Source organism: Petromyzon marinus, chromosome 8, assembly GCF_048934315.1.
Source record: "Petromyzon marinus isolate PM22_M1 ecotype Great Lakes invasive population chromosome 8, UKy_Petmar_22M1.pri1.0, whole genome shotgun sequence".
NCBI lineage: Eukaryota > Metazoa > Chordata > Hyperoartia > Petromyzontiformes > Petromyzontidae > Petromyzon > Petromyzon marinus.
In genome coordinates, this window is record NC_133674.1 from 14,592,962 (window position 1) to 14,606,014 (window position 13,053).

The 13,053-nt window shown below is 41.5% G+C and overlaps 1 protein-coding gene across 35 annotated transcripts in view; it reads right to left on the reverse strand.

Annotated features, from left to right (window-relative positions):
• LOC116940264 (sorbin and SH3 domain-containing protein 1-like) overlaps positions 1-13,053 on the reverse strand; it is a 143,639-nt gene that overhangs the window by 68,837 nt on the left and 61,749 nt on the right. For 33 of the 35 annotated variants that reach the window (XM_032949796.2, XM_032949814.2, XM_032949806.2 and 30 more), the window contains 5 exons: positions 9,812-9,841; positions 7,500-7,642; positions 3,932-4,360; positions 2,010-2,226; positions 572-601 (listed from right to left, as the gene is read on the reverse strand). In XM_032949796.2, coding sequence (XP_032805687.2) covers positions 572-601; positions 2,010-2,226; positions 3,932-4,360; positions 7,500-7,642; positions 9,812-9,841 — 849 coding nt within the window. The remainder of the gene's footprint in view (positions 1-571; positions 602-2,009; positions 2,227-3,931; positions 4,361-7,499; positions 7,643-9,811; positions 9,842-13,053) is intronic. The other 2 variants (XM_032949820.2, XM_032949799.2) reach the window with 2 other exon arrangements.

Consider the following 13,053-nt stretch of genomic DNA (forward strand, 5'->3'; position numbering starts at 1 on the left):
GCTGCACAGCAAGCATGCGGGAAACTGCAGGGTTAAGGAATAAGACTGGAACTCTCCTGGGAACAAATGACCCCGTGGATAGATAGAAACCACCATAACAGGTCTCCCAGGCCACACAGTAAGGTTGTCACCTTTGAGGTACAAAATAACCAGGACATATCATTGACTAAAAAAAGAAATGGGAATTGTAATTACTGATTTACCAGGACAGCTACCGGTTTACTTTGTTGCCCTTCCCCCGCACCTCCGATTAGCACGGTTGGCTACATATGGTGCGAAAGAAGCTCAACATACATACATAAGACAATTTGGATTTTCCTGGGGATACCAGTAGAGGTGGCAACCCTACAACACAGTTTAGCTGTGGCACACACACACATTAATTGACTTCGACTAAAATTTGATTAAGAACCATAAGTGGTACAAACATTAAACCCAAATCCCCATTATAACTTAGCTTCACAATTAACGTATATGCCTGTGGATTCTGGGAGGCCTGATCCAGGTCAGGGATTTCACACAGGAGCGATAGCCCCTTTACCAAGGGATGGCCTTACCAGCCTGGGCCTACCTGACAGCCTACTCAGCCGTTTTTGCTGCTCTGGGCGTGAAAGCAAGGTTCAAGAGTGAAACACAAAACGCACGGGGAACAAAACAACGTTGTTAGTCGAGATACAACAGGCAAGCATAACAACAGTTAATTCAATGTGGTACATTGCCACGTACAAATAAATGTTATGAGAAAATACATTGAGAAAATACTGTAAACTAATGCAATTGAAAATTAGCTTTAGTGCCAAATATTGACTTGGTTTTTTTTAGCATGCATTAAATAGAGTAATATACTGCACCAACGTTCACAAAAATCAATGCGTTTTTCATGAACTGTGAAGCCATGCAAGTCTTTTATTTTCTTTGAACCTATCTACGTGACTTTACCAAAAAAATCCAAATAATATCATTTAACACCGTTTATACTTTTTTGAAAATATTATTTTAATGAAATATATTTGCTGATTAAACAACTATCGTACATGGTCACATTTTATCTTTAAACCTGCTTATTATTGATTGTAACCGATTGCATTAACTGTATACACCTCTGCTATGTGTGAATGTCCGAGGAACACAGTACCAAAAGCGAAATTTACTGCCACATTACTTCATTCTTATGCAGTGTCTTGACCAATGCACTATCTGTGCCAACTGTGATGGCACATGGCCTTAAGAGTAACTGCATGTCAGACGTTCATCCTAGCAATACATGTATACGAATACCAAAACCCACGACAGATGGTTTATTTTAAACTAGGGTTTGGGTTTCACTCCACTAGATGGTATATAAAGTTGCTTTGTGCAGTATCCAGTCCTTCTCTTGTATTGCTGTATATTGAAGTCATTCAGCGGTGAATTGATGAAATGGGCTATACACTAAATGTACATTGACCCTACATGAAGCGTAATTCTACGCAGTCCTTTATGTACAGAGTTTGCGCTCAACAATGAGGCCCAATGATGTACGGTCCACGACCACAAATCACATTATTTACTTATATCATTAAGAGTCAGGGGAACAGATTTTGTAAAGAACCACATGCACATATAGATTGCAAATGTAAAACTAAATTATTAAAATATTATCTAATCTATGCAGCCACTTTGACAGAATAAAAGATCTTGCTATTTCTAAGAGGGTGTTGTGTAGAAACATGAGTCGCAAAATAAATACCAAAAGGTATGTGCCCAAGTCTCAAAAATGTGTATAGTCTGGAGTAGTTTTAATATTAGGGGGCAACGTTGCTATGCGGTTTTACCCAATTAGGTAATTTGCAAATAATTTGAACATTTAGACCGTGACGCTGGCACACTTCCCCCCCCCCCCCCCCCCCCCCCGTTAACTCCTTGCATGCCTTTAATGCATCGCAAAAAAAGTGTCAAGCAAATTCAACAAACGTCGGCATTCCTCCACATACATGCACCCCCCCCGCGGCCCATCCCTCCCATCGCACCTCCCATCAGGCGATTGTGCTGCAGCAGCACGATGGTGGGGTTGACGGCCATGGTGGACGGGTAGGCAGAAGCGCGGCCCGTCGGCGAGAAGGAGCGCTGCGAGTCGCTGTCGGAGCCTGGCCGAGGCCCCGCGGGGAGCGTGCCGGTCGGGCCGCCGTCCGTAGCGGAGGCCCCATGGGGTCCCGAGGCCGATCCCACGCCGCCGTTGACGATGGTCTGCCGAGGCAACCGACGAGGCACAGGTGCACTTTAAAACGCTTTAAATCGCCCCGCTCTGGTGGACACCGCCCAATACGTTGAGCGCAGTTGCGCGCGGGTAGGACAGCGGTTGAGTCTCGCTTCCAATTACGAGGTCTGGATTGGTGCTAACGTCAAACTCTTTGACGTGTTCTTGGGTTCTTGTGCTCGTGTGTTGTACGGCACACGGTAGAACCCAGAAAATATGTCAGAGTTACCAAAGCACAAGCGTAAAAATCCAAGCATTGGCGGTTAACTAATTTTCTGAAACCTTTGAGAGGAATAAAAGTACATTGAGCGATTCAATTTCATCCTATAATAAATTGACTTATTTGAATTATATACTGTATATGCCTCATGCGGTGACTAGTACAGTTTAATGTGAGGTAGTGTTCTGCAAACAGAAATGAAGAAAGCTTGAAAATGGTAATGCCATGCAGAAATAAGTACTTAATTTGCTTAATTTTTACAATTTTTACTCATTTAAGAATGAAATATCTTTATGCAAAACAGCCACATTACTGACGGACCTATGAAAAGTCCCATGCAGGGAAAAAAAGACGTGAACATAAATATTCACAAGGATGTAAATCACAACAATAGCACTCGAAGGTAGATATTAATACTTTGCCAAATGTGAAAGATGTCACAGGCCCTTTGATATGAATGACTGGTGCCGTGCACAAATGGCTCTAATATTACCATAATGCCATTAATGATGCTATGCGGGATGGATTTTAATTACAATATATTACCAGCAATGCTGCTTGATGCCACATCTGCATCCGCATTTTAATTTGCATTGCTTGGCTTTAAAAAAGTTCTATCCTTTAGTGAGCGCTATGACTCACATCTGTATTGCGAATTCACAAGCTAGATCATTTGATTGGATTAAAATATCACGTGATGAAATAAAATAATGGCCACAAGTAGATTTTGCATATATTTAAATATTTGTGAATAATTTTCAGTCACAAAAGAAAAGCTCGGTAAACTTTCTTTTCCTGTATATAACGAACTCAACACTGCAAATATCACATTGATCGAGCCTGCCAGTATCGTGCAAGAGTTACAATCTGATCACCGTAACTACCTCTCGGCAGCATTAGATCATCATCACAGAACACTCCAGTCAGGTAGCAAAGCTGCTACCGTTGACAAAACGTCAATCATACGCAATTGCTATGAAAATGCAAGTGCTTGCAGCTATTGTGCGCTTTAAATGGCTGAGTTTTTCCATGACTCTTCGCAAGGCACAGATTTCAGTCATTATTTTGCCACTACCTTGAGTGATCATTCTTGCGAATGTGACAACTTAAATAGGGGAACGTAACTTTATTGTCCGCCATTCGCAAAGATGTGACTGACGAGGACATGCGCATGGCATTTAAATTAGAACATAAAATCAATCCCCAGAAATAAATGAGAAAAAACAATATTTCAAACATAAAAGCAATACTGCAGTGGACTCAGGAAAATAATACATCAAGCATATACAAACGCATAAACGGAATGTCTTTCAGGAGAAAAAAGGAAAATAGTTTCCAAATAATGCACATTCAAAGGGAAATGTGGAGATCATGAATCAGACATGCCAGCCTCAAAGCTGCTTAAACATGCATCCTATCTTTTTTCAAGCGGTGTTTTAGAAAATAAAGTAGTTCCGTAAACTTTTCATAATTACATCCGAAGATGTTGTGAGCAACTCTTCACATTCGTCTGGGGTTGTTGCCTGGCCGATGTCTGGTCTGCTGGAGGCTTGATCGTCTTGCGCAGTCTTGCAGGACTGGCTTTGTTCCGCAAGGACGTCATCCCGCTCCATGGCTCGTGGCTGACAGCGAGCGGGGTGCATCTCCAACTCAAGTGACTCTGCAGATGAATGTTCTGGCTTTCCGTCTCTTGGCAAATGAACGGGGATGAAGTAATTGAGGTTCGGAACATTCAAATCTTGTGGCTGAAGGTCAGACATGTTTTCCGTGATGGGCAGCGCTGGTGGAGGATTACCAGCTGACTCCATTTCCTCAGATGCTGTGTGCTCTGAGCTATAGGTTTGCTCAAAAGCGCTGCCTGGGTCATGTGTGGCATCTGTGCTCAGGCAGGATCCATCTTCAGGCTGCGGAACCCATTAAAAAGGATAAACACAGCTCCTGCGAGTTAGCATGCCTGCAATGGGTTAGAGCAATCTGGGTCTTATTATCACAAGTACTTCGTCTATTGTAAATATTAGGAAAGTATACTGACAGTCTTCACCAAATAGCAGCACAGTACTTTAGCAAATGAAACAATGCATATTTGTGATGGTTCATATCATGAAGGAACAAGAACATTTAATCATCCACATTTTTTTCTTTTAAATGTCCTTTATAAGTCCAGTATTACTACTGTATCTTCAATTTGTGATTTCTTAATGAACAGTGCTGTTCTTTACAAATTATGTTGCATTAAACATGCATGGGAAATCTTTTAAAATAATATTACTCTATACTCCACTTACTGTCGTGTGTTCCGACTCCCGAATTAACATTCCAAACTCTCTTGGTGGTGGAAATTCCACAAATTAGCATTCCACTTTCCCTCATGCATTTCCTATAACACAATTTTCAATAATGCTGCCTTACAAGGGAAGGTATATAATAGGTGACGATTCAGGCAATATCCCTCTTTCATAACACATACATATCGAGGCCAGACCTCTCAGAACACACATATCTGTTTTTTAACATCACAACGAGAATGTCAAATATAACTCAAGCCCTAAAACACATTTAATTGTGTACATGCCAGGTGTGTTGAGCAGTGTTATCCTATTTCCATACAAATGTGAACTTAAATGCATATACAGTATCCTTGAGTTATGGAATTGCAAAACATCCCCAAATGTCCCTGCATGGATGCGTGCGACTTTATACAGAAATGTACAAAAATGTATTTTCAAATTGAAAACAAGATCTTTAACATTTCAAATTGAGTAAACAGAGCGATATTTCACTGGCAGAGACACACATTGCTGGCGTTCCATCCCAGTTTTAAAGCATTGCCTCACTGACATTCCGTTGAAATTACAAATGTTTGGTACATTTGTTTCGTTAAAGTATGCAATTTATTATTTGGTGTTGGATGACTCCAAATTCCACCCCCTTTTCAAAGTTGGGTGTCGGGTTTGTGAGCGAGAGCGAAAGCAAAGCGGACTCTTTATTTCAACAACAGAGCTCGAAAAAAACCCTGAATCAGACAGATAAGAGCCACCCCCATTGTGAAAGTGAAGTGCAACCTGTTCATCACATGACCGACCACGTGCTTATACAGAAGCTGCGAAATCCTCTCTGTAATGCAAATTCCGATACTTTCGAATCGATTACCAAACTCAACGTAAAGTAGAAATAATATTTAGCATCTTTTTATCAATTTCCATACGAAATTAAAAGAGTGCATCTTAAGTACAAGGTACAACAGGCTAAATGTCGTGACATCTACATCACCTCTTATAAACAGCCACCACTCTCTCTTTCACCTTGAATAAGTCTTTATATAATGCATTTTATTTTTTGTACAATTTGGGGCATTCAATTATTAAGAAAAAACAGGTTTACCTATCCATCTACATCACTGCTGTTGATAGTTTGGCAATCACATTAATCTGAGCGATGCATGCATTGAACAAAGTGAAGTAAGTTTCCACTTTGTTCATAGTTCCATAGTTCCATTTATTTGGTATAGCCCTGTGAGCCATTCGGCTCTTGAATCTGGTGCAACCGCAACAAACAAAAAAACTAAAACATGAACAAGAAAACATCTTAAAGTGACTGACTGTGCAAACAGAAAATCCAGGAAAAAAACAGTTTATCATTTTCACACTAACAATGCCCTGTATTCTTTGGGTCTTTCGGTAAAGTCACTCAGATAGGTTCTTTGAACCTATCGCAACTGATCTATGTGACTTTACGTAGATAGGTTCTTGACTTTACCGAAAGACCCAAAGAATATGAATTCCTGCAGTCATGAAAGCTTTAAGCCAAGATTTAACAATGCACTGCTTTACAAGTAGTGTACAGTATTCCGGAATTAACAGTAACTAGAATGTTGTGATTTATGGCCTCGTGTTGTTCGGTACACATTGATTTTATCTTACAATACTTCAACATCCCACTAAGATTAAGCATGCTTTACCGAGCACCGTTCATTTGCACACTTTGTTTTTAAGACTTCAATGCGTGAGAGGAACAAGCTGCATTCAAAACAAAAAGACCGTGCACAAGCGGCTAAGATCCAGTGGCTCTTCGGGAGACCTCGTCCTTTAATTGCTTCCTATTGGCTTAATTAGTGGTCCTTTCCTTCCACTGAGATTTCCTGTTTATCCTACTTGTATCCCAGGGAGTATCTCATTAAAGATCGCACTCATCGCAACTGATTATCCTAAATGCCATAATACAATGGAGGAATGCAGATCCAATCACAGCCGCAAAGCATAAACAAAATCCAACAGCATTGACACGTATAGTTTCTTTTGAAGAAAAAAAAATGTAGTTACAAGACTTCACCATTTAGTTGAAAACGTTTTCGTAGATAATTATCTAAGCAATTATTGATCTTTCTATGCAAGTTTCAGAGTTCAAATGTTCCCCTTGCATTACTCCAAATACAAAAGCGAATGTGAAATGTTGTTGTGAAACTATTTTTCAATTTCAACTGTAAAAAATTCATCGGGCCTGAAATGGTGTAGCTGTGTATCCAAAACCAAAAACAGAGTGCGAAAGAAAAGGCACTGGTATTTGTTTAAAACAAAACATGTTTCATCGGTCATATTCGTACATAATGTCAAAAGGTTTCCACTGACAGATCCACCTCTGTTTGGAATAGCTCAGGTTTAATTTGGCACACCTGCGGTTGGACATATTTTCCGACTTACCACGTACATGGCAGATGTGCCGTGTTTCATATGACAATCATAAATACCGTGTATGGTACAAGGGAACACAAAATAGACATGTACAAATACTTACGTGTGCTCACGTAAACACCCATTCTCAATTATAAATACTGAGAACCATATATGTCTTTGCAACAAATGAGCTTTTCTTCGTAAAAAAAAAGCAAATCCACCCTCGCACAATATTGTAGATGCACATCCCTCGTGTCAATCCGCCGCTTTGATGAGGGCTTCTCCATGCCTTCCAGGCCACTGGAGAGGTAAATTAACGGGACTTCACCATGTCGGTCAAGCAATGTTAAGGCGTGCGGGGGGCCCTCTGTACCTGCGTGTGTTTTTTCTCGGTCGTGACGAGGCTGGGTTTCACACTGCGGAATCCCTTGGCCACCAGTGGTGATGAAGATGCGTCTCCATTGACGGGGCCGATGTCAGCATTCCCACTCGGTGGGGATGATGCAGCCTCAGATACTGTGTGCACATACACATACGCAAACTCCGATCATCCTCGAAGCGGCTTTTGGCTTCTCCATCGAACCAAGACGGTCACCGCATTGCACGCTTTCAGATGCCCTTTTGCGGCCGTCTGGAAAGCTCTTCCTTCCAATATTAGGAACCCGATGGAGCAATGCACGTTTAACTCTAGATTGAAAACTAATTTCTTTAGAACAAATTTTGATTTAAAGCTTTCGTGACTGCAGTAATTCATATTCTTAGCTCTTTCGGTAAAGTCACGTTGAAGGGAAACAATAAATGACGACCGTTTGTGTTATGGTCGAAACGTCGTGAGAATTTTTATTGTTTTATATATATTTTATTATTTTATTGTTTCCCTTCAACGTGACTTTACCGAAAGAGCTAAGAATATTCTTTAGAACAGTTTTTTGTGGTTAGTGTGTTGTCCTTCCCCCGCAACTCCGGTTAGCGCGGTTGGTTACGTACGGTGCGAAAGAAGTTCAACATACACACATAAAGATAAAGTTCCCCCGATACAGACGTGAAGACAAGTGCTGTCAACGAGGACTATTAAGGAATGAAGAGCTTACGGGGGAGGCACAGTCAGCACCACACCCAGCCAGCCACCTTTGCATCCCAAACCCTGGAGATTCATTTAAGTGTGAATCGACCTCGGGGAGGTCCAGGACGAGTTCTGATGATCGTCATGTCTGGGAAATGTACTTGGATGGCTGGCTCTGTAGCACAGTGTGCAAAATCCACTGCAACGCCGCTTTCCACAGTTCACGCATGTACAACAACAACAACCGCCATTCGCCACTAAGTGGCGGTGACGTCACCACGACGCTTGTGCCAGGCCGTGTACACATACATATACACATGCATAAACAACACACAACTGTTGGAGCCAGTGCTATGAGTGAGTCCCTTTACAGGGACATGACAGCACAAGGTGGGCGATGAAGCCAGCCTGACCACAATTTCTATTCTCTGCGCTAACGATAACGTATTGTACCAAATAACCATAACATACAGTGGCAACTGGTGTTTGAACCTAGCCTTGGGCCAGGTTCAAACACCAGTTGCCACTGATGTACAAGCCAAGAGATGACAACCCGAGCCACTGGAATCAGTGTGGTGTGCTAACTACACTACCTTGATACACACCGCACACGTGTCACCCAATGGCGGAGCCAGGATTTTCAGGTAGGGGGGGGGGCAACCCCTCTCGAAATGAAAAATGATAGAGGAGTTGTTAGTAAGTAAGGACTTGTCCCTTGCTTTTTATTCGACGCGTGTGGGTCGAATTCGAACCGTGTGCGATGGGCATCGCGCTCGCTGAAGGTGTTTGCCTTCAGGGAAGTCGTGGACTGTATACGCAACTGCGCACAATTCTTAGTCGCTTATAACTGCTTTGCCGTTACTTATTGCCAAGTATGGACACAGACTATTGTCCTATCATCTCATAGAGTCCCTGGCACGTAATAATATGCTACACAGTGGCAGTGGGGGTCGCAAAATGCCGATTTATTACTAATAAACCCCAATGATCCGATCGAAATTAGGGATTTCGATCGGATTATTGGGGGGGGGGGGCACGTGTCACTCCACCCTCCCCACTGGCTCCGCCAGTGGTATCACCTCCTGAACCTTCCAGCAAATATTTATATTTTCGTAAATGTTTATAAGCATAGACAGTTTTGGATCACTCATTGTATATGTGGATCCCCACACAAAATACTACATTCCACAGCAAACATCCCACCTGTGCATGTGGCTAATGTGCAGGCACAGGTGTGGGACATCTACTTTGGAATGTTCTATTCCGTTTAGGGGTAAGATGCACGGCATCTCCCCTGCGGGCTGAGCGAAGGAGAGCACTGATGGTGGAGGCCACGGTACATTTGCTACAGTACTGCCGCAATGGAAACAAGGGGTGACGCTCACGAACACATTGTAAAACACCACAGTTGGAAGTGAATCATAAAATGTTTGGAAATATGTAAACGGGCACAAGTATTTACTGCTGCAAGCAATGATGCAACCAAATGCAGTTTCATGTTGAAGTGGGTATTGTACTCTTTAGGAAAAAATGTCCACTGCCAAGGATTAAAGTCTGTCAAGGGATGGTTTAAATGCTTAAGGGATAAGCGGTAGTGGTGGTGAATGTAATGTGTTTATTACCTTCATGTTCTATATGAGCATCTGCACCTGCTGTGAATATACAAACACATTTTGATGTTTAGTTACACTTAAAAACAAGAGACGAATACATCTTAAAAATATAAATTGTTTTATTTTGATTTAAAGCTTTTTAGCTCTTTCGATAAAGTCACGTTGAAGGGAAACAATAAAATAATAAAATATATATGAAACAATAAAAATTCTCACGACGTTTCGACCATAACAGAATCGGTCATCATCAGGTGTGAAAACCAACGGCAAGAAACGAAGTGGCAGTTCGCATTTATTTATTTTCAAACGGTGTTTGTATTTATTTAAAAAAACGTTAGCACCACGGGCAGCGATTTGGCAGTTTGTTTAGAAGGACGAATCCATCTATGTTCTGAAAAGAGGAGGGGGGAGACGAAAAATTTATGTATGCTGTCTGAAAGCCACCGTAAGCGTGAACAATTAATTAAGACCTAAAATGGTTTTATCAAATCCTTCCAATGATTGCTAAGCCAGAATCCATCTTCTCGGTTGAAATTGTCTGTGCTTGTATATGTGGATAGCCTCATGAACGAATCTCTCATGGTAGCCAGATGGCTTACAAATAACTTCTGTCTTGGAGAAGACAATGTCATGTGAGCCTATTGAATTATAACAATGATCTGCCACGGCCGAGGTGTTGGTCCAACCGTGTTTAAGGTCTGCTTTGTGTTCAGGAATGCGGTCCGAGACATGGCGCTTGGTTTCTCCAATGTAACTACTACCACAGAGGCAACTTAGTTTGTAGACACCAGGGTACTGTATGTCCGGAATCACATCTTTTACAGACGGAACCAGATCACGGATTTATGTAATGTGTTGAAATGGACCTGGATCTTGTGTTTATTCAAGATTTTAGAGATATTTTTTGTGATATCCGCAATATAGGGTAAAGAGATGGTTTTGAAAGGCTCCTCAGGAGGGTCCTTCTTCATGGTTTGAGTGATAGATTTGCGGATTGTATAGTCGGAGTAACCATTAGCATTAAGAGCTTGGTGTACGTGCTTGAGTTCACTGCCTATGTGTTCCTGGTCGGATATGCATTGGGCTCTATGGTATAGAGTCTTGATGAGAGAATTCTTCTGTGATGGATGGTGGTGGGAATCCGGTTTCAGATAAGCATCCGTATGGGTAGCTTTTCTGTAGACAGAGTGGCTCATTGAACCATCAGGTCTCTTTTTTATTAGGACATCCAAAAAAGGTAGCTTGCCATCTTTTTCGACTTCCATGGTAAATCTGATGGCTGGGTGTATGGAATTGATGTGGTCGAAGAATTGGTCTCGAGCAGGCCGGCCATGTGGCCAGATGACAAAAGTGTCATCCACGTACCTCTTCCATAAGGTTGGGCGCAGAGTGGCAGTCTGGATGGCGTCAGTCTCAAATTTCTCCATGAAAATGTTAGCTATAACCGGAGATAGGGGGGAGCCCATTGGGGTGCCCTCAGTTTGTTTGTAGAAAGTTCCATTCCAAGTGAAGTATGTATTGGTTAAGCAGTGTCTCACCAGGGGGGGTACCTCAGTGTTTAGTCCTTGATGAACCAAGTCTTCAATGATTGCGATGGTGTCAGGTACAGGAACTTTGGTGAATAAGGAAACTACATCAAAACTGACAAGCAGGTCGTCTGGGGACAGGGAAATACCCTTGATTGTCATTACCAGGTGAGTAGAATTTTGTACTGCAGAGGTGGTTTTTCCAGTGAAAGGACGCAGGAGATCAGACAAAAAACGAGCCAGTTTGTAGGTGGGGGAGTTGATAGTAGAGACGATGGGACGAAGGGGTGTATCTACTTTATGTATTTTTGGTAAGCCGTATAATCTTGGTGGCCTGGCAGCAGAAGGTTTCAACGAAAACTGTTTAGATTGATCAATTAATGCGGTTGAATCAGAAATAATTTTGTTGGTTTGTGTGACGAGGCTGTTGGTGGGATCTCTTTTTATTTTTGTATAGCTACCATCGTCGAGTAATTCTTTAATTTTGTTGTTGTATTCTATTTTATCCATGATGACAGTAGCATTGCCCTTGTCAGCTGAGAGGACTACAATGTCATCCCTCTTTTTTAATTTATATAATTCAAAAAGCTCATCTTTGCTGAGGTTACTAGCTGGCAGATCATTGTTATAATTCAGTAGGCTCACATGACATTGACTTCTCCAAGACAGAGGTTCTTTGTAAGCCATCTGGCTACCATGAGAGATTCGTTCATGAGGCTATCCACATATACAAGCACAGAGACAATTTCAACCGAGAAGATGGATTCTGGCTTAGCAATCATTGTAAGGATTTGATAAACCATTTCAGGTCTTAATTGATTGTTCACGCTTACGGTGGCTTTCAGACAGCATACATTAATTTTTCGTCTCCCCCCTCCTCTTTTCAGAACATAGATGGACTCGTCCTTCTAAATAAACTGCCAACCCGCTGCGCGGCGCTGACGTTTTTATAAAAAAATAAAAACACCGTTTTAAATAAATAAATAAATAGATGCGACCCGACACTTCTTTCAAATGTTTCTTGCCGTTGGTTTTCACACCTGATGATGACCGTTTGTGTTATGGTCGAAACGTCGCGAGAATTTTTATTGTTTTATATATATTATTATTTTATTGTTTCCCTTCAACGTGACTTTACCGAAAGAGCTAAGAATATATAAATTGTTGATAATTGAACACGTGCTACAACAATACATCACGCATCAAATTTCCACTATATTTCTCATACAATGTTGTCCATGCCACGTTACTGCATTTACTTGCGCATTGTGTTAACCCCATATGTAGCACAAACTTGTACATCGCAATAATGTCCTTGACAAATGGAATATCAGAGTCAGCCTTGATACCAAAACCCAATCGCTTATTTTGATACGAAATGTCATTGGATAATTTATTATTAATACATACAATGACGAGAAAGTAAGATGTATGGTCCCAGTAGGGGTGAACAATTTATAACGTGGCCACCACAGAAATTTCACTGGGAAATATTTATGCATAAGAACCTTGGAATCACAGGCCAACTGATGGTTCGAGTCACCCAGATACCCGTAATGCCCAGTTTCCCTGTTCTCTCTTCAATCTGACTCCAATCACAGAAATATAAATAACATGAATGATCCAACATGCTCTCTGCAACCATTCCCTGACACCAACGAGAACCAATAGTGCCACGTTGATGTCATCTCCAGTTTTTGTCATAAAAGATTACCCTTTCTACCT